Below are 21976 nucleotides of genomic sequence, written 5' to 3'. Positions count from 1 at the left end.
TCAATTTCCCTATTGAACTTACAGCCTTCCAATTCAGTGGGACTCTCCCATTGAAGTACTAACCAGTATCAACCCTGCTTAGCTTTTAAAGATCACTCAAGTGCTGTCAAATCTACTTACTGCCATTTTTACTTGCTCAGTGAAAATTAAAATTTTTTTTATTATTATTATTATTATTATTATGGTTGGTCACACAGTCAGCCAGATGTTTAGACTGGATTTGGCATTTTTATCCACCTATCGAGTCCTTCCCAAGGACCTGGGATAGGCAGATGTTGCTGTTTGATGGTGTTAAAGGTAATCTCACAGGATATAAGCCATTCCAAGTGAAGCTGCCCTTTGCAATTGACCGATGGTGATTTTGTCAATGCCAATGGTCTTCAAGTGGTGCTCCAGGTGTTTTGGGATCAAACCTAAGGCAATAGCCTATAACTACAGGGACTCTCTTTGCTTTCTTTTGCCACAGATGTTCTATTTCTCTTTGCAGGTCTTTGTATTTCGTGATTTTCTCCAGTTCTTTCTCTTCTCTTCTGCTGTCTCCAGGTATTGCAATGTCCACTATCTAGACTTTTTGTCTATCTTATCAACAATTGTTAAGTCTGGGGTCCAGCTGTTGTTGTTCTGATCGTTATTTCGAGTATAACCACCCACTCCAGGAGACTCCCGGCGGCTTACAAAATATAATTAATAATTAAAACAAATAAAAACATAAGCAAAATTAACCAACTATTAACACCAAGCACAACACACCCAACACGATCACCGCAGATGCGACTGAGCATCTGGACTTGCCCGCTGCAGCACTTCGACGCCTATAAATGCACCCGCGCGCATTGTTTGCAGAAAGTTCCGTTCCCGCCCCTCCCAGCACGCGCAGCTTTGGCTCCTCCCCCTCCCTTCCCGGCTCTTCTGGGCCGCGCCCGATCGAACGCCGCCTCGGCTCGAGCCAGCTGGCCACGCGTTCGGCGCGGAAGCCGTTTTGGCCTCGGCGAGGACTCGTCACCGCCGGTCCGCCGCCGATTGCGGTCCGGGTAGCTGCCGTGGCTCGCGGCAGGTGCGAGGGGCCGCCGCCGCCATGAGCGAGAAGGGGGACCTGGATCTGACCGGCGCCAAGCAGAACACGGGCATGTGGCTGGTCAAGGTGAGCCTCGGTAGACTTCAGAAACAGTACCCGGAGGAGTTCCTGCTCTGGGGGGATTGCCCTTCGGAACAGGGCGCCACGGCGGGCGGCGGTTCTGCGAGGGGAAGAGATGCCGGGGAGGGCCTGCGAGGCTTCCCTTCCCCGCTTTCCATCGGGGGGCTTCTAAGAAAGGCAAAAACGATGTGATTCAGTTGGTATAATGGAGACCTAATTGGATGCCTCCCATGACTGAAGTATAGCAGTTGAAGGATACAGCTTGTTCAGAAGAAACAGAACCAATAGGAAAAAGATGAGTGTGTATGAAAAATAAGTGGAAGAACAAATAAAAGCAGTTCAGGTATTGATGTCTGTTGCCTGTTCAGACAAGGAAACGATGCGATCAGTCTCTTCCAAAAGCAAATGGTAGATCTTTTAAGGATGCATGACATCATAGTGAACGGGAGACGTTAATTATCCCATCATCTAATTGGAAACAAACTCTGTGAACATGGTACAATTTGTTCTGCGGACAACTTCCGCTTTCAGAAGGTGAAGACGTGTTTAGGAGGATCATGTATCTTTTGCCTGACATATTGAGAGGGAAAACTAAAACATGGAAGTAGGAGGAACACTGGGAGAAAGTGATCCTATCGTCATGGAACTCCTTTTTCGAAGGGAAAGTGAAACTCAGCATCCTCAGTTGCACACATGAGACTTCTAAAAAGTGGATTTCAGAGGAGTAATAAGTAGGATCCTATGGCAAGACATACTAGTGGGGAAGAGAGCTGAAAATAGGTGAGGATTTTTAAAGAAAGAGATACTAAAAGTGCAAACAATTCCAATGAAGAAAAAAGTCTTAAAACAGCAGAAGATATAAATGTGGCTGCACTGATAGCTTAGTGAAGATCTGAAAACAAAGAGAACCAGATTGGGCTAGAAATCAGGAGACTAAATTCTAATCCTCCCTTAGGTGTGAAAGCTGCCTCAATGACTTTGGGACAGTTGCTTTCTCTCAGCCCACCCCACCCCACCCCACCCCACCCCACAGGGTTGTTGTAAGGAAAATAGGAGGAGGGAGCGTTAGGTATGTACACTACCTTGAGTTGGCCAAAAATAAAGACAAGATAAAAATAAAAAATAATAAAAAGGACACATACAGAAAATGGAAATTGGACAAGGTCACAAGGGCAAAGTATAGACAAGTAGTTTGGAATTGTAAAGCTGGTTTCAGGAAAGCAGAAGGTTTCAGGATGATCTGAGGTTTATGATGGATAGTAAGATTTACAAATAGAGCTGCTTTAGATGTTTAAAATAAAAGGAAAGAAAAGTATCACTGCAACAGCTTAAGATATTAAAAGATCTTCAAAAAGAAAAAAAGGGAGGATCTGGGGAATGACAGACCAGTCAGTCTGACACCAATACTCAAGTAGATTCTGGAGCTTGATTGATTTCTAAGCACCTTAAAGATTGAGTTCTAAGCACTTTGAAAACAATTTGGAAATTACAAGAGGTAGTTGGTACAATTTGGTAATTACAAGAAGTCAGCATAGATTTATCTATTTCATCTTATTTTACTTTTTTGTATGGATAGCTTTCTTAATAGTGGGAGTGCAATAGTTATAATACATATTTGACTTCAGCAAAGGATTTGACAAAGTTTCCCATCAACTGGTGATTAGCAAGTTAGCTAAGTGTGAGCTGGATGGCATGATGATTCAGTGAAGTCATAGCTGGCTTGAGAATAATATTTCACAGGGAGTTCATCAATAGTTCCTCATCAAGTTGGAGAGAGTGTCAGAAAGGGTACTACAAGGATCTATCCTGGGTTCTCTTCAGTTTTTCTATTAATTTCAATGAAAACATAGAGAGAATGCTTACCAAGTTTGGAAGCATTCTTGATCATGGAATTAGAGCCAGCAGTGATTGATTGGGAAAGGGATCTTGAAGCTCTGATACCATTTTTAATGAAAATGTTAACCAACTCTGTATCTACTATAAAACAGATAACTACCATGCTTGGAAACATCAGGAAGAGAATTGAAAATTAAACTGCTGATATATAATGGCCTTATATCAAGCTAAATTGGGACTATGCTTGAAATATGTGTAAAGTTCTGCTCAACAAACCTTTAAAAAGATATTGGAAAAAGTAACTAGGGGGCCAGAGCTGCTCCCCTACAAGGGATATCTGGGACTTGGAATGAAGCTAATAGAGGGAAGGCAAGATAGATTTATATATAATCATGAATGATGAGGGAAGTGTGGACAAACTAACCCTTTTCTGCTCTTATAATGACAAGACTCAGGCTCACCATTTTAATTCACTTGGGAGACTCAGGACTGGTGAAAGGAAGTGCCACTTTATACAATGCGTAGTAAAACTATGAATTTAGAATTAGTTGTTGTGATGGCTGCTAATTTAAACAATTTTAATCAAGATTAGGAAATCCATGGCAGAGAGGTTTATCAATGTTTGCTACTTTTGAAATGTACATACAGCTTCCTGAATCACAGGTAGCAGATTTTAAATACCAGTTTTTAGAGAGTGATTGTAAAAGAGAGGTGTTGCTTTCCTGCTCATGTTTATAAGTTTCCTAAATGTACCTGGTTGGCCTGAGCCAGCTGAATTTTTCTTTTGCTTGATTTCGAAAATAGCATCCCATTCTCCATTTATGATCTTGGGATTTGAGTGTTTAATAATAATAGTTGATTAAACTTGCACACTGCCTAACTCTCAATGACTCTGGGTGGTTAAATTGTTCTGATTTATTCTGTGACTTATTAGTTGCGTTTTCAAAGCTTGAAACATTTTATGTTGAGCAACCAAGTCTGAAAGCACCCAGATGAACAGTGATATAATTAGTTATTGTTGGTCTTCCGGCTCCAGTTTATAACATTGGGTTTAATCTCTGCTTGGTCCCTGTCTGTTCCTGAGATTTCCCATTTGGCAGGAATGCATCACCTACAACTCTCAGTCTAATGTGATGTGTCTCTCAGGTAGATTCAGAAGCTCCTTTCAAATTATCAGTTCAGATTTTTGTTAAAGAGCCTTCCAGCACATGGGAATGTTTTTTCAGCATTTAGATGCACTCTGTCTAGCATAGCAGAGAAACAATGTTTTATTGCATAGTTCTATTGACAATTACAATCAATAAAACATAAATACTAAAATAAAACAAGACTAAGAAGGGCTATTCATAACATTGTAAATGAGTTTGGAGATAATGAAGAACAGTCCAAACCAAAACTGAGCCAAAGCAATAACTCAGAATGAACATTTAAACTATTTAAGTTAGTTAAAAGTGATATATTTGTTGGTCCCTTGTAGTAATCATGTTATAAAGAACCTAGATGGCGTTCCTGAAAATCTTTATGCAAGGGGTGGATGCTTGAACAGATTATGTCTCAAGTTTCTTTGAGTTTCCAACTTTAAGTTTTTCTTTGCCCTATTTCCAAAAATTACAGGTAATCCTTGGGCTGTGACAACTCATTCAGCAGCCGTTCAAAGTTACGGCGCTGAATAAGGAGAACTTATGACTGGCCCGCAAAATTGCAGCTGTAGCACCTGCCCGTGGCATCTCCCTGCCCATGGCATCTCCCTGCCTGCAGCTCTCACCTGATGACCTGTTTGCCTGGGACTCCCTCCTCTTCCCACATCGTGGTCACATGAGGTCTTTGTTTAACAACCCATGCGATCCTGAGGTTATGATGGCAGCTGGGATTGTCGGGATTGCCATTGTTAAACAATGTGATCATGTGACATCATACTTTACGACCACATCACTTAGTGATGGAGATTTCCAGTTCCAATTGCCGTTGTTAACTGAGGACGACCTGTAGAGGGAAAATGTTTTATAAAGTTCAATCACATAGCTTTTTCTGAGTAGCCTGGTCAGGATCCTCTGGCATTCTTTCTCCATTGCAGTTTTTTTCAAGGTACCAATAAGGGACAGATGAGGAATACTTCACTGAAGTTTCTGAACCATTTTTTGACAAACAAAAATTTGAAATAAAATTCATATTGGAACTTCCTTGAAGCTGGGAGACTGTTAGCCTCAACTGAGTTAACCAAAGCCCACCTCCAGGCACTATAGAGAAAATGTCTTGTTTTTTTTTCCTTCTTACCATCAGAGACAGTATAAGTACAAAACCTTTCCATTCAGCTCATTCCCAGATCTTCCGGTTTTCATGAAGGTAATAGACTCACTTGTGGGACTTCTTCAAACAATAGAGCTTTATATTCTCTCATTTACCAACTGATAGGACATTGCCAATGAAAATAATAGAGGACGTATGACCACCATTGCCTGCTTGCAAGCGCACAGGCTTGTGATTAACAGAAACAAATGTTCCTTAATGCTGTGACAGAATATCCTTTGAAGAGGAGTTTTCTGTCCCAGCAAGAGGTTATATTTCATCTATAGTTTAGATTTGACCTGGTTCCATTCATGTTCCACCCCTTGTTTCCTTTTCCTGATTGTCCAGAAGATACATATCGGTGGCTTGCTCAGCCTATCACATCTAACCTAGTAGGTCCCCCCAAAAGGAACTGGTTTACATTCAGGCTATTAATATATTCTGGTTTCTTTGCAAACTGTATAAATATTTTACCTATCTAAATGACTAACAATGTCCGTCAAACAGAATGGAGGAATGTACTGTATAGAAGGAATGGCATAAATGTTCTGGTTTGAGCTAAACGTTAGAGCTGGAAAGTAAACTTTTGGTGGTTCACTAACTACAATTAAGCCTAATTATGTAGAATCTCTGATAGCTGGAGGAGATTGAAATCTGCAATTGTATAGCTCTTTTTCAAATTAGGAAATATTCTCTTCTGAAATGGGACTCTGTCTGGGGCAGCTAAATATGGTCTTTTTCAGCAATCTTTGTCAGGCTATCCCATGGGGAAAAAAACCCAAAAACCAGCAATTAATAACTCCCCTCAGATAGCATCTTTATTAAGACCAGCTTGAAGGGTAAAAAAAAAAAGGGGGCGGGGGTTCCAGGCGTCTGCATCAGACCTGTTCCAAACAGCAGGACTGAGGATGGCTTTGCTGATATGTTGACTGTAATATTTTGTTAATCCTGTTGGGCTGGGAGGCAGAGTGGGAACGTAGCACCTTTATGCTTTTGGTGATTGAGGGTATTCCAGTCCTGTGCCTCTCCATGCTCTATTCACCTCTCCTCAAATCTGAAAATTTAAAGCAATTTCCTTTCTTTTTAGCTGTATATATTTTCATTTTTACCCTTTTTTCTCCCCAGCTCTGGCCTTATGGCCATAATGAAGGTTTGATTTGATTTTCCTTCCCTAAATGCCAGGTGACACCAGTGACATCTGTTACAAAGTCAGCCTTGTAATCCTCATCTTAAGACTGATTTTGAATGTGCTTTGAATGTGCTTCTTTCCTATCCTCTGCTTTTGTAACATTTTGCTTGATGAAAAGCTCTAGTTAACATGACAGCTCCTTTTAGAGTTAGGTAAAGGAATTGCCCAGCTATGATTTTTGTTTATATAAAGAGATGGTAAGATTAATGTTCCAAGCCAACATCTTTGGAATCCAACATGTTTGGAGTCCAGCATTTTTGTTGAATCAAGGGAGTTGTCAGTGATAGATACTTACCTACCATGCTAAGGCATCCTAGTAAGACAGTGTTTTAATTGCATACCTAATTGCAAAATGGAATGGTTAAGTTTCACTCCTAGGACAGAGTTATTTTTATTTTTTATGTAAGATACTTGTTTTTATTGCCCATCACAAATACATCTCAATGAAAGAACCACACATACATTTATATATAAATAATATAAAGGCAAATCCATGTTTTCCTACATTTTATGCTTATCTATACATAGAATCTCTATTTCAATATTGCAAAATATCTAAATCAGAATAATTGAATTTCATTTGAATTGTAGACTACGGTCTTTCATTTTTAGCTTCAGTTTAGTAGTGATGGTTAATTCCGTAATGTGATATAATATTTAAATATTCATATTTAATGATATTCTAGAAAGCTATCCTCTCAATGATATTTTAAATCCCTGATTTAGTTATCTATATTATTTACACACACACACACACACAAAAGTATTTTCACTTTTTTCAGCATTTCCTCTTGTACTTGTTAATGTAATTTTCTTTAAAGTGTTCTATAAAGGGGAAAAATAAATGGCCAAACATCAATGGGGGTATCGTTATTTTGTTTGCAGGAGAAAAAGGTGTAAATAAAACAGGAAAAAGCAACATATTGCCCACTAAATGTCACATTTAATGCTTGGGGGTTGGGTAGCAAGAGGTACAAACTGAGTGATTGGGACGCAATATCAGGAAGACTGTGTAACTGACGTGGACAGAATTAGGATTTTTCTTTCTCCTAGGATTTTTTTTTCTTTTTTTTTTTCTTTTTTTTTGCGGGAATTTCTGCAGCTCTTCTTCCAGTTTTTTATAGTCATCCTCGATAGTTTAAAGATCTTTTTCTGCATTGTGTTTCTCGTATAGTCTATTATCTTGATAAACCTTCATTGAGTCAAAGGATTCTTTATCTTTGTTCTTGCCAAAAATAAGAGAAAAAAAGAAGCAAAAGGAGAAAAAGAAAAGAAAAAAGAAAAAAAAAAAGGAGAGGAGGGGAAAGACTAAGTCTCTTTAAAAAAAATCCAACTGGGAGGGGGGAATGGAGAGCAAAGCAGAGCTTCTAGCAGAAAGAAGAGCTACTGCCACTAATCAAGGCTCTTGTGACTAGCTCAAACTTTCCATCTTGATATTTTCAAAATCGCTTTCAACTCCACTTTCTTGTTTATAGTTACGGATGGCACCTGTATAAACATGCACATCCCACTATCTTTTTAGAAAGCACAGAGTCCTTGAGCATGCGTCACAATGAAAGGAAAAAAGCACTGTCGCGCCTCTAGATGGCAGTGCAACTTTCTTTCATTTACTTTCTCTTAACTCCACTTTCCCCATTTCAAAATCAAAAAGTATAAATTTCTTATAACAATAAAGAAATCTTAGTCAAAAAAAAGGCTTAAAATAAGGAGTTATTGGGTATTAAAAAGAAAAAGCCAATCCAGTTAAAAATATATTTTTTTAAAAGAAAAACATCTTGTCAATTCCACTAAAAAGGGAAAGTTGAAAAGAATTTTTTTTCCCCCTTCTTTTTTTATAAGGTTCAATCTCGCCGCTTAATCCACTTTTCTTCACTTTTAAAAATCTCTTTAAGTTACTTAAGGTGTTCTCCAAGAATAGTTGAATAATAAAAGTCCATCTCACCCAGTTGACACCCCTCTCTTCCTTCTTCCTTTGGAGCTGTCCCGGCTTTCGCAGCCATTTTTGGCTGGCTCTCCTCCCCCGGCTTCAAGAGCTTCTCCCGGGATCAATCTGGGACTTGCGGCGTCCCTGAGATCCGCGGGACGCGCCCTTTACGATCGCCATCTCTTCGGGACGGCTTAGGTCCATCGGGACCGTCCAGGGGAGGAGATATCAGCTGCGATCCTGGGAGCCCAGGATCGCCCGCCGTATCGCCGCGACGCCAGCTCCGCCCTCCCAGGATTTTTTTTTTTTTAAGATGATAAAGATGATGATTTCTTTGGATTCTTTTCAGCAGCTTTAATCCTGTTATAGGACTTACACCATACTATGTGTGATTCCTGACTCCAGTGCTGAGGAACTGCACATTAATTTTCAGCAGTTGCACTTAGAAAGGCTTCCCAGGATCATAAATATGCTTGTGGGTTGCAATTTGCTGACCCCTGTTATAAAACCTTAGTTATTTTTTAGATTTATATCTTGCCTTTCCTTCAGGAGCTCAAGACTGCTTTGGACCTAGCGGGTCTCATTAATTCATTTTGACCCTTCACTTTTAAAAGGATACCCCTTGCTGCTTTTTTTCTATTCTTTCAAGTGTTTTTTACGTTGCAGTCAGGAGGAAGTGAGTAGGCATAAAAAAGTAGCAGAAGCAGATGACAAATACAGGAGTCAGTAGCCTCTTGCATCTCCACTACAGTCGTTTGTAAAACTGCTGTATCATGTTGTGGTTGACATGATGGCATCATATTATATTTAATAAAACTTGAACAGTTCATAGTTCTCAGGACTGGGAATTAGGAAACTAGTCTTTTCTGGCTGAGATAATACTTGGGGGCCCTCTGGCTCCAAGCTTCTGATGGCTTCCCTAACAAGAAGAGCTTATGTCCATCTTAGGTGGACGTGCCAGTAGTTATGCTTCCTAGACCAAGATGGTTTATCTTAAGTAATCCACTGTTGGCAACAATTTTGAAGACTATCCTGACCTTACATAGAGATAGTCTTGAAGTTGGTCCAGAAGATGCAGCTACCAAGGACCAGGTTACTTGTTGGACCTCCTGTCTTTGATTGTCTCTGCTTGCCCTGTTACAGTCACTAGAGCTGGCATGTTCAAAGTCCTGTCCATTAAACAGCGTCATCTAGTGGGACCTGGGAGTCATGCCTTCTCTGTCTTTGTGCCTGGGCTGTGGAACAGCTTTCCCCTGGAGATCCTGATGGCTCTGAGCCTGTTGGCTAGGCATTAAAGACCTGAATGTTCCCACAAACCTTTGGTTTGATTGTTGTGTTTAGTGATTGAGGGGGAATAGGTTTTCAACCCCAGGCATGTATTATAGTATGGTTTGTATATTGATTTTTATCAACTATATTAATTGGGGTTTTGGTTTTAATCTTAGTGTGCTGCCCAGAGTCACCTTCATGAGATGGATAGCTATACAGATTGTTTAAATTAATGATAAATGTGTAGCAGTGAGAGCAGATTCCATAATTCTGAACTTTAATGCCTTGGTTACCTGAGACCTACCATGATGTTTCTATTAGTTTATAAAGCTCTAAGCAGATTGGGACCTCCTCCAAATAACAAGGAATGTCAGTGCAATAACTGGAAGTCATGCTTGAAGCCCCAGCTTCATGGTGATGCTGTCCACATTATGGAACCTGATCGCTTTGGTGAGGGTGGGGGGAAGAGTGTAGCTCACTCCAGGCCATCCAGATTGAAACAGCAACTAAAGACACGGTTGTTCATATAAGCATTTGCAAGTCAGCCACAGCTCCTGGCTCAAACTGTTTTTCCAATGAATTGCTCTGATTATTCTACATCTTAATATGCGCTTTGTCTCCTTGTTTTCGGTTGCTTGTTTGTTTGATAGATTGTTTTCCTTTACATACTGTTCTGGGCTCCCTCAGAAGGAAAAGCACTATGCAGATTAATAATATGGTGACAGATTTATAACGTTCTGCTTGATATGATTCAGAGCTTTAAATTCTACGAGGGAGCTACTAAAGTACTAAACAACTGGAAAAAATAGAAAGAGGCTATTTGTTTCCACTCACTTTATCAACCAAGAACTTCCCATCCTCTCAGTTTCCAGTAGAAGCTTTTTCTAGCTGGGGCTTCCACTCCTTAACTGCTCCTTGTCTCCTCTGAAATCTGAAAAATCTTATTCATACTATATTATTACTGCTGTATAGTACAGCAAAAGACAAAATGTGCCACTTTTTGGAATCTGAGTGATGCAGCACACAAGATTGAATTTGTAGTTTTATTAATTCCATTATTCTTTGGTGACTTGTATTAGAAATCTAAACCTGTTTGGTATAAACAGTATTCCTAGTGCAAGAGAAAAGACAGTAATGCAACCTTACAAGCAAGGGCAGAAATCAATGTTAATGTAATACAGCACCAACCATTATGCTTCATTTATCCCAATAAAGAAAGTGTGCTTTATAAACTCACTGGAGAAAAGAGGATGGTATTATAGTGAAATAATCCTATTATTATTTCACTGCTGCTCTTTGAACTCTTGCCTGCAGTAGCAGGGCTACTATCAGAAATCTGGTTCTTCTAAAGCTTACCAGATCTCAGCAGGTGGCAGCATTAGGTTGACTTTGTTGGGGCTGGGAAGCTAAGCAAGGTCAGCCCTGGCTTGTGTTTGGATGGGAGACTGGTAGGGAATGTTGGGGCTGCAGGGTAATCTAGGAAGTAAAAAAATATCTGAGAGAAGGCAGTGGCAAACCACTTTTGTATTGTTATCAGCATAACTGCATGAATGTGTCTATAAAGTCACCAGAATTTGAGCTAACTCAAAGTAGATGTGACTTTCTCATTGATTCATAGAAACTGAAGAGACTAATTAAGCCATCAAATCGAATTCCCTGCTTAGTGCAGAATCCAAATTAAAGTATCCTGGACAGATGTTTGTCTAGTCCCGGCCTGAACTCACCCAGTGAATGGCAGCCCACCATTTCTTTGGATGATCAGGTTCCCTGGTAGATGTTCCAGGGAATTTTTCCAACATTCAGTCAGAATCTGCCTGCTGGTAACTTAAATCTATTATTCCTGGTTTGGCACACCAGAAAAATAGAGAACATTCAGGCATTTGAAGAGTGCTATTGTATTTTCACTTTGTCTTATCATAGTCTTAATTTCTAGTCTCCTAGCAAGAAAGAGTAGGTCAGCCGTTCGGGGATTCCTTCTGGCTCCTAACTGATCAGTAGTTGGAACTGACCGGAGGAGCCTATCCCCAACTGTGGCTGGTGCACCAATTGCAGTCATGCCTGGGGCATAGCTGGGGCAAGAGGATAAGGCTAGAGTAACTCACACCCTTTTTACTACCCAACTTGACTACTGCAATGCGCTTTACATTGGGTTTCCCTTAAAGATTACTCAGAAACTGCAAGCAATCCAAAACATGGTGGCCTTCATGCTTGCTGGCTGTCATCACTGTGAGCATATAATACTGATTCTGCATGCCCTGCACTGGTTACTGATTAGTTTTCCCTAGTAGTTTCTGAGTACAGTTTAAAGTGCTGGTATAGACTTTAATAGCTTGGCACCTGGATATCTACCGAACCATCTGCTCCAACTAGTATGGGCCTGACCCACAGAACAGCAAGGGAGAAACTGCTTGCAATCTCAGATTTCTAAGAGTTTGGGGAGCAGAAGCTAGAAGATGTTGCTTTTCTGTGGCAGCACTGTTACTTCAGAACAGCCTCCCAACAGAGATCAGGCTGGCTCTCTGCTGGTTTTCTGGAAACTGTTAACAGTTTCTGTTTTGGAGGGCCTTTCCCTGTGTTTATACCTGATGCCATCTTGCTTTCTGCTTCTTTGTTTTTTTCCTGTTTCTTGTCTATTTATGTTTTTACATAGGAGCTGATATTGTTCTTATTGTCATTATTGTTCCTATGTTTTGAGTTGGTTTTAATATAATGGTGAATGCTTGAATTTCTGGTTATATAGACTGTAATGCTGCCCAGAACCATTTACAGTGCAGCAGGGTAGAAGTATGACTAATGCATAAATAATAAAATAAATAAAACCCACTGGGTGTCCATTTGATTGTCATGCCATCCATCCCACATGTGACTAGCTTGCTAATCAGAAGGTCGTGGGATACTTTGTAAAATGCCTTGCTGAAGTCAAGGTAGTCTGCATCTACCCACATTCCCAGAATCTATTAAGGAAATAATTCAGTAAAAGACGAGATGTAACAGGAAGGAATGGCGGTGGTAGCTAAGAGGAAGGAAGGTTGGGGAAAGCAGTGGGTAGACTGAGTGGGTATGCCAAGGTGAGAGAAGGGAAAGAAAAATGCTGGGAAAATTATGGGTGGACTGGCACACAGGAAGGACGGGCCAGATGTACCAGGCTTGCTGGTACCAGCCAGGCAGACGAGATTTTTTTTCTTGGCCCAACTGGAACAGCCAAAATGATCTGAGTTTGGGTTCAACTGGACAGGACCTGCCAAATTTTCTGCTTTATGCACATCTCTACAGCACTGCCAGGTTTGTAACTTAAAAGCTTATGGAGCTTTTAACAGCAGCAGTGGGAATATAATTTCCCTTTACCAAGACTAGTCAGTCAGTGATGTGCCTTAGTCTAGGATCATGATTCAAGCACAAATAAATCTCAGTAGATAAATGGAGGAGCAAACTCAGCTCACTTTGGAGATATTGTTAAGATGTACTTTCCAAGCAGTCAGGTAGGAAGCATTTAAATATGCTCTGGAGAAGACTACTCACATTTTAGTGTTGGAGGGAGCAACCAAGTATGTGGAAACATGCATTATATAGAAGTTATATAGCTGATTTGATTTATTTTGTTTAGTCTCAGCTATTCAGAGCAGTTTCTCCGCTTCTCTTGGTAAATACACATTTTTCATTGTAATAAATTGGACCCAGACCTTACAGCCAAGAGTTTGTGCAGCACAAGCATTTTTTCTGGCCTGCCTGACAGCCATGTGTGGCATAAAAGGAAAAGCAAAATTCTTCAACTGCCATTGATTTTGATATTTTCAGGAATACTGTGGTCCTATGTGTATTACAGTGCTATGCATACTTACTCAGAAGGAAGCCCAATAGAACTCACTGAGACTTATAGTGGGGTGAGAAGGTATAAGTTCTTGCTCACTAGTTTTTCAAGAATACAAAATATAGGATTCTATGAGATTTCTGGATGTAACTATGATTATTGGAGAGCAAATTTTTCAAATATATGCATTCTTATTGTAAGGGTGACGTTGAACAGATCAAAGAATTTGGGGTGAAATGGTAGAAGGGAAATGGTAGATAATACTGTATAGACATTTATCTGTGTGCTTGCTAATAGCTTTTATTGCAGGCATTCCACTTCCCAAAGTTGTTTTTAAAATTCTGAAATGGTATAACAGTGTTGGTAAATATTGAACTGCCTTGCTGAAAACCACTTATTTTTCTGCTGGCAATGAGATCTTGGGATGCTCATTGATTATGTGCCATCAAGTCATTTTGAACTCCAAGCAACCACATATATAGATTTTTTCCATGACGATCTATACCTAACTTGTTCTTTCAGGTCTCCCAACAGTGCATCCATCGCCATTCTGAGTCCATCCACGTTGCTGCTGATTTATTCACAATTTATTGATATTTGTTGCAGATTTTTCATGATTTTTTTCCCATTTCTTTTAGGTTCCAAAATACTTGTCTCAGCAATGGAATAAAGCTTTAGGAAGAGGTGAAGTAGGAAAACTAAGAATTGCCAAGTAAGAACATTTATATTATATATATTCCAATTCAGAATGTTAGTTATTTTGTTTGAAATGGTGGTATGTGTAGATTTGAGATGGAGTTGGGGAGATGGAAGCTACTGCAGCAACAAATCAGCATGAAATTTCTCAAATTTTGAGTTGCTTTCCTGTATTCTCTTTAATTTCAGTACATTTAATGACAAAGCATAGTTGTGCAGTCATACTGGATAGTTCCCAAGAAAGCCTTTGAGATGGTTGTTCTTGTGTAATTGTAGGAGGAAAGCCATGTCACTCTATGGTAGCAAAAAAATCAGGAGGAGTCTGATGGTACCTTTTCCAATTAACAAAAGTTATTAAAAGGCACTCTGAATCCTCGGGTAATTGTTCAGCCGTAGCTTCTCATTTTTCACCACTGGGATCTTTTGGCCTGGACAAATAATGGAAGGATTCTATGCTGCTTCAGCATCGCATTTACCAAATATAAGCCAAGGAAGTAAAATTTATTGTTGTAATTATGCTCTCAGATTACTTATGTTCTTATGAATGTAGCTAAGTCTGGACAATTTCCTTGATTTTTTGGGGCTTCCCTGGAGAGGACTCAGTGGCCATGGAGTCCTGACCATGGCCTGACTCTGGCAACCGATGAGAGGTATAATAGAATAAAATGGCCGAAAAAAGAGAAGAGAGGGCGAGACACATAAATATAAACTTAGGGACTGGAATCATTTGATTGTTTAGCTAGGTTTCCTAGCTAACGTTGGAACTGTTACTTTAAGAGGTCAGTGGGACAAGAGCGAAAGCTGCTGACTGAATATAGAAATCTAACTTTATATCTGGGACCAGGCTGCCACCCAACTCCAAAACCAGCTTATTATGGACGGAGGTGTTCAATGGTGAATAACTGCCAGAACCCAAAAGAAAAACCAAGGGAGCAGCCGTGCTCCATCCCAGCATCTTTTCTTGCAAGATCCCACTTGCAAACCGTTGCTAATTTAGATCTTGATAATAGCCTAGTGATTGGTTCTTTGCAGTGACTGGGCTCAGGATTGGCTGGAGAGAGCGTTTTCTGCCCAGATAATATTTTTTGGGTAGGTATTTGTGATGGCTTCCTGATGTCTTACAAATGGGCAAGGCTTTCTTAGATTTTGATTCTCTTCCTCTCCCAGTTTAGGAGACATTGTATAACATAAACATGACATAAATAGCTGACACTTCCATAAAAATATTACCAAATTGCATAGAAGTTTAAACAGATCTTTTTGGATTTATTGCTTGCATTCTAGTTAGCAGGAAAAATGAGCACTAAAATGTATTCTTTGTTTCTTTCACAGAAATCAAGGAAGAACAGAAGTAAGTAGTAGATAAAATGCAGATATTACTATCCTTATGTGTGCCTACATTTTTATATTGGGTTATTTATTTATTTATTTTATTTAATAGACTTGTCTGCTGCTTATGCTAAATTATTACAGGCTTTTTTTCTTTTTCTTAGTATTATATTCTGTTTTTGCATAGGCTCTTAGTGGTCTCTTATATAAATCCAGGCCCAGGCCCATTCTGGTGTGTGATGGCTTGAACCCAGAACTCTCATAGAGGAAAACCCCTTTTACCAATGTGCAAGGTAATCTGAAAAAAAGAAAAAGAAGGAAGGAAGGAAGGAAGGAAGGAAGGAAGGAAGGAAGGAAGGAAGGAAGGAAGATGAAAGCCAATTTCCTAAGCGTTGGGAGAGAAAAAATGTAAGGCAGATGCTTTCTTTATGAAGGAAGCTGGTATTTTTAAATAACAATTGAGGTATTATATGCTATCTTGTTGGAAGTAATAATCTGATTACTCACCATACCTCAAGGGGATGGGCTAGAAGTAGCATTTGCAAAATAGTAAATAGAATAAAATGATTGTTTCCTCAGCTCAGGCCTCTGCTTCCTTTTCAGGTAGGCAAATGGAGGGAAAGGAAGGGCTAAGCAAAAAAAAAAAAGTAAATGCTGCCAAGGGCTGATTCAGAAAGGGGCTGTAAAGACCAATAGGGCAGAGAGGCCAAATGATCATGGGGAGACAGATTAGCTGAATTTCCATACTTATTAACTCTGACACAGCAGGCAATCTCATAGATGCCATTCTGGACTGAAATAAATCAGAATGAATTATACAGCAATCAAATTCTGCGTTCCTCCTACACAGCAATTATATAATTATATAGTAGATCTGTAACATGCATGCATTTTTGAGGGGCTAGAAGTGGCTCTTTTGCCATAAAATAAAGAATCCCCTTTGGGGAGACTTGGCTTGAAACTCCAGTCACGTCTCCCTGTCAGCTACATCTGACACAGCAAGGGACTATCCCTTAAATCGTGTAGGATAGCTCATGCCCTTGTCCAAGACACTTTCTCCCTGTCTTAGAGAAGATGATATTGCATGGTTGAACTAATCTGTTTCCATCCATGTGCTGCTTTGATCAAATACTGTACTGTTAAGATTCTGAGTCTTATTTGGTGGGAAACAAATGTTGCTTCTTTGTTTCTCACCATTTCTCTTGCTTTGTCTTTAGTTCATTTCCCTGCCCTGTTGCGTCCATTCAGACAGATCTTTTGGCCTCTAGAGAAGCTTGCCTCAAACAGACACCCATTAAGATGCTGGAGGAGAAGTCCTAGACACCCCAGGCAACATCTCTCTTGGTGTTAGTCCAACTGCTCTCCTCCTGCTGGTCAGTGTAGTATTGGGGTTGTGAGTTGAGAAAACAGGCCACTAGACAGTGCCATCCTCACTTTTATCTCACTTTTGTGTTCCAACTACTGATTGTTCAAATAGATTAATGTCAGTTCTTTCAGCTTTCATTGTTGATTGTTCCAAGAAAGGATAATGGGGGAAATACCTGTGCAATGTTCAGATTAAAAACTCCTCCTCCTCCTTTGTCTTCATCTTTCTATTTGAAGGGCAGCATACAAACTCTAAAAGTAAATAATAAAATCAAGAATATCTTTTTGGTATTTATGCCTTTGAAACTACACTAATCACCTGGATAGACTAATCTCTTTGTTTCTAGAGGACCTCTAAAGGGGTGAATCAGTATGTTTGATATTCTTGTTCAGATATAATTATGGTGGGTGGAGGCTAAAGAAAGCAACAAAAATTTCCTGGAGTGGTAATGCCATATTTACATGCCTGACCACGCATGTGCCGAATAATAATATTTTGCCCTTCAAACCCCGATCTCAGAACAGCCCTATGTGAGGGTTAGTTCTGAACCAGGGAAAAACAACTTGATGGTAGGTGGGACTGTTACAGAAACAAAGCACATAGGGAGACAAGCCATCCTGCCCTAAAGAAGGGGACAAGTAGTCTGTTAAGCAGGGCAGGAAGGAAAATGAAACTTAAGAAGGTTTGGACATATATTTCTGTATACAGTATAAACTTGTTCTTGAATCGCCAGCTGTTGAAATATTTGGTATGGCTTATTTTCTTCAATAAAGCTTACCTGTCATTCTTGATTTCTCTTGTGAGCTTGCCTAAGTGGTTCCTTCCTGCCTGTGGGGTGAAGCTTGGGATCCTACTAGACTTAACTGGGTGTTTGCAGGGCATGGTCAAAAAAGTCAAGGTGGCCACGACGGTGTGATCAAAGCTCCACCTGTTTTTTGAGTTGTGACACACATAAAAAAGGGTGGAAGTTCAGTTGCACCATTGTGGTTACCATCTTGACTTTTTTGACCATGCTTTAAATAACCTTGAAACTTACTTCACTTAAATAAAACACTCCTGTTGAGATTATTAAAAGGGGAGGGAAGGAGTTCTTCTATTTTTGTACGATAAGAACAAGCCGATATTTTGAAAAGAAGAGGGTATAAAATGACTGAGGCCCAGTTGTGCTTCTAAACCAGTATTATCTACACTGGAACTCGTTTTCCTTCACAGAACTAAAATGCATCTCTAAATGCCTGCCTTCAGAATTGAACCAGAGTAGTGATAGTGCTTCTGATCTACTAGTTGGAAATTGGGGCACTTCATGACAAGGGTTTTCAATTGTCCATGGTCCTAAGTGGAGGCCTTTCCCAATCTGAATAAGGGAGAAAAAGGCTCCCACCCCCACCGAAAAAGAATCTTACAAGCAGTCAGCAAGATTTTTCTTTGTCATAAATGTTTAATGGTATTTCTGGTTGTCAGGTATCTTTCACTTTGAATGAAGATCTTGCAAATATTGATGATATTGGTGGAAAGCCAACTTCCATCAGTGCACCCAGAGACCACCCTTTCCTTTTACAAAATGTGGGAGGACAGACATTAACTGTCTTTACAGAGAGCTCTGGAGGTAAGTGGGATGGAACAGCTGCTAGTGTTAACTTGCAAACCTTTCTGCTGATACTTACTGAATGAAAGTTCAACTTCCAAACTTTGAGATGTACTTTGCTGTCTTCAAGTTAATTTGATTTTGTGACATGTTTCGGGCATCTTGTGCTGGATAATAATAGCTGCCTAAAATGTAAAACTCTGATTTTTTTGGTTTTGGAAGCAGATTATGCTGCAGTATAATATAATGTTTTGGTGCTAGCAGTTGTTTCTGATTGTAATTGTTAACAGTCTTGGACTCTTCACAGTACTATATAGGACTGCATTTCTAATGCCAAAATGTCTGCCACGAAAGCATCTGTTTTATTTTATTCAAGATGTTTGCCAGATCCAAAGTTATGCCTTGTTTGGTGCTTTGGAATTTACTTTCAGAACAGGAGAATCCCCTGTGATACCATATAATCCCCAAGGTTACCTTTATGTTGCAAAGGGATGAGCCTCATGCTGAAGCCCACAGGGACAATGGGTACCAATAGGGAAATTCCAGTCAGAAAAACAACACTACAGCTTTCAGCTGAACAGTCCGTTTTTCTCATGAAGCTTGGCAGAAGCTTTAGAAATCAAGGAGGGCTTTGGTTGGGTTTTTTATTTTCAACAAAAATCTTTTTCCTTTCATTTATTTTTAACCCCCATTAGGAATCCTGTGAAAGGAATAAGTAGGTTTAACAATGGACTTTTCTCAAGTTTGTCAAGGGAGTTGCAATGGTGCCAAGAAGAGAATATACTCCTCTAGTCTTCCATTATTATACCATAGTTTATAATAATAATTTATTAAACTTGTATACCACCCAACTGTCAATGACTCTGGGCATTTGTTTATAGTACCAAAAGTTACTGAGAGGTTCAGAAAAACCAACAAGATAGCTTTTTCTAACTTGCCACCTATGAGGTCAAGTAAGTTGCTTTTAGTACCAACCTTGGAATGAAAGTCTGGATGATAATTATTTTTGTCCATAGGAAGGAAGGAAGGAAGGAAGGAAGGAAGGAAGGAAGGAAGGAAGGAAGGAAGGAAGGAAGGATTTTAAGAATAGCTGGTGCAAAGATCAGTGCCCTTCTTCAAAGAACTATTTACAACTCTCCAACCCACTGCCTGTTTCCGTAATCTTCTTGTGGGAGTTTTTATTAATATGAATAGGCAAGAATCAAGAACAATAGTTGGTTTCAGTTGTCCAAGAATCCTGTCCATCTCTTCAGATTACTCTGATTTTTAAATCTGGCCAAATATGAATGAATAATTTATGTTGTATTCTTCAGTTTATGCTGAAAAATACCTGTAATCATAGGTAGAAGCATGTTGCTCATTACTTAGTCCATGGGTCTTCACCGTAAGTTGTGACTTAGGGATCAGGAGCAGTAAAACTGTAGCTGTGGAGTCTGAGGTCTGATTCCAAAAAAGGATACTCACAGCCAGAGAAACATATAGAACGGTTAGTAAAGCTGTCTTGATGTCAGAGTCTGATAGTCTGAATCCTAGCTGAAGTTCCAGAGGGCAAACATGAGAATGAAAAGTGGGGCCTAAGTTGGGGTCTAGGTAGCTAAGAGTCAATCTAGAGGGAGACCTGACAGGGATCAAAGCCTAAAGGCTCTCGGCATTCAACATTGCTTCTAAGCATGAGTTACTCTTAAGCAGAAAGTTTCATGGTAAGGGCTGTAGCTTCCCCCACACTTACTCAGCTGGTACTCATGAAGTATGGTCTAAGGCTATCCAAGTATATTATATTGAAAACCTTAACTTTGCTAGGGTTCATCCAGCCTAATTTGGCTAGGAAACCCAGTTTATTGAGGTGCTCTCAAGTAGATGTTTATATTCCCAATGTTCTCTTCCTTTGAAGCAAGCCCTTTGGTACCTTGTCATCTCTAATACTCAGCTGAGTTCACATAAGCTGAGAGACTGCTCTGGTGAATCTAGTTCAGAATGCTTGGCAGATATTTTCTAGGCTAGTGGAGACCAAATCTAGCCTGGATTCTGTGCTAACTCCTCACCAAATTTATGGGATTGTCTGATTTGTCTTTCTTCTTTGGGGAGGCTTTCTCAGATGAAATCACAACACCATTCAAATTAGTTCTGTTGTACAATTCTGCTCATAGGCAAGTTCATGAAGAAGCAAAATCTCTCTGCCACTAATCCTTCATGTATCTCAATTAGTGAGGAGGAGGAGAATGTTGTGTTGGATTTGCTGTTGCTCAAGCCCCACAAGTTTAACACTGCTCTTATGATGTCTTTTCCATGAGTGATTCTGTATTTTTTTTTTCTCCCTCTGTATATGTTTGGATTTTCAATGTTTCAGGGCTGTCAATTGTTTAATTATTATTTTTTTATATATTTTAACAGTTTTAATCTATTATATTTTGGGATAGGATTTTCACTATGCAACGTGTTAAAAAAATTAATATAAGGAATAGCTTAATATTTTTAATATTTTACTATTGTCTTTTGGAATTCTTTTAAAAAGACTGGATAGTTGGCTGGTGATAGAAGATCCAGTTATTATCTTTGCTAGGCTATTTTGTTGTTTATGCATGAAATATAAACTATGTTTTTGTTCTGTGAAAATCACCATATGTACATCACCAGTTGCCATGCAACAGTACAATTTTTGCTTCCCATTATTTTGCCTTTAGTGCTGCTTCATTTCTATATCTTGTGAATATATTTCAATATTAACAAGACACCCTGAGCAAATAGTGCATTTTTATCAAATAGATAGTTACAGTATAATCTGGTGAACAGTGGCATTTAATCTGCAGTAAAACTGACATGTTTAGCTGCTTAACAATACACCTACCCTGTTAAGAGTCAAAGGTTTAAAAACACTGCATAGGATAATTTGTAGGAGGAGAGCTGTGTTAGTCTATGGTTGTCAGCCCTTCAAGGTAGGCCAGATTATGAAACCAATGTCATGTAGATCAATGCTACTTTATTGTAAAGCTATAGTAACAGAATCCTGCAAATCTGAATGCCTTCCCCTTACCTTTGTGAGAATTAGGGAGGGCCTGTCTTAACTGCTACATTCTTGTTCCAGACTCAGGCCTCTTTTATCTGACGGTTGCCTTGGTAGCAGCTCTTCTTCCTTTCCCTCAAGACGATTACCTCTGCCCTCTACAACGGTAGCCAAAAATCAGGAGGAGTCTAGTAGCACCTTTTCTGAGTAACCAATGTTATTAAAAGGCCTGTAGAGCAGCACATAGTCTGGCAGAAATGATAGATGTGATGGTGTGTTCTGGGTGGAAGCTAAAAGCATGTAGGTGTGCATGGTGATCTGTAGATCTATGCTACAACCACATTTGCTCTCACCCACCTGACAGAGATGCTCAACTGATGGAATTAAACACACTGAGGAGACTGAACTACCCACCCAGCGAGATCAATAGACAGATCAATAGAGTTAGGTTGATTCCAAGGAGAACTTATTAAAAGACAGACTACAAAACCATAACGCCACTGGTTGTCATCTATAGCTCACAGCTCAAACCATTCAAATGCATTATTAATA

At 39.6% G+C, this 21976-nt stretch overlaps 1 protein-coding gene across 1 annotated transcript in view; it reads left to right on the top strand.

Annotated features, from left to right (window-relative positions):
- Positions 1-973: 973 nt before the first annotated feature.
- GTF2F2 (general transcription factor IIF subunit 2) overlaps positions 974-21976 on the top strand; it is an 82336-nt gene continuing 61333 nt past the window's right edge. The window contains exons 1-4 of the mRNA XM_007436478.4: positions 974-1141; positions 14086-14159; positions 15476-15494; positions 18300-18444. Of these exons, the coding sequence (XP_007436540.1) occupies positions 1076-1141; positions 14086-14159; positions 15476-15494; positions 18300-18444 (304 nt within the window). The 5' untranslated portion in view covers positions 974-1075. The remainder of the gene's footprint in view (positions 1142-14085; positions 14160-15475; positions 15495-18299; positions 18445-21976) is intronic.

The sequence above is a fragment of the Python bivittatus genome, unplaced genomic scaffold (assembly GCF_059951505.1).
Source record: "Python bivittatus isolate LINGU-HERP-01145 unplaced genomic scaffold, Pbiv_v1 ctg000210_np1212, whole genome shotgun sequence".
Lineage (NCBI taxonomy): Eukaryota > Metazoa > Chordata > Lepidosauria > Squamata > Pythonidae > Python > Python bivittatus.
Note: the sequence above shows the minus strand (reverse complement) of the source record. Positions and strands in the feature narration are given on the sequence as shown.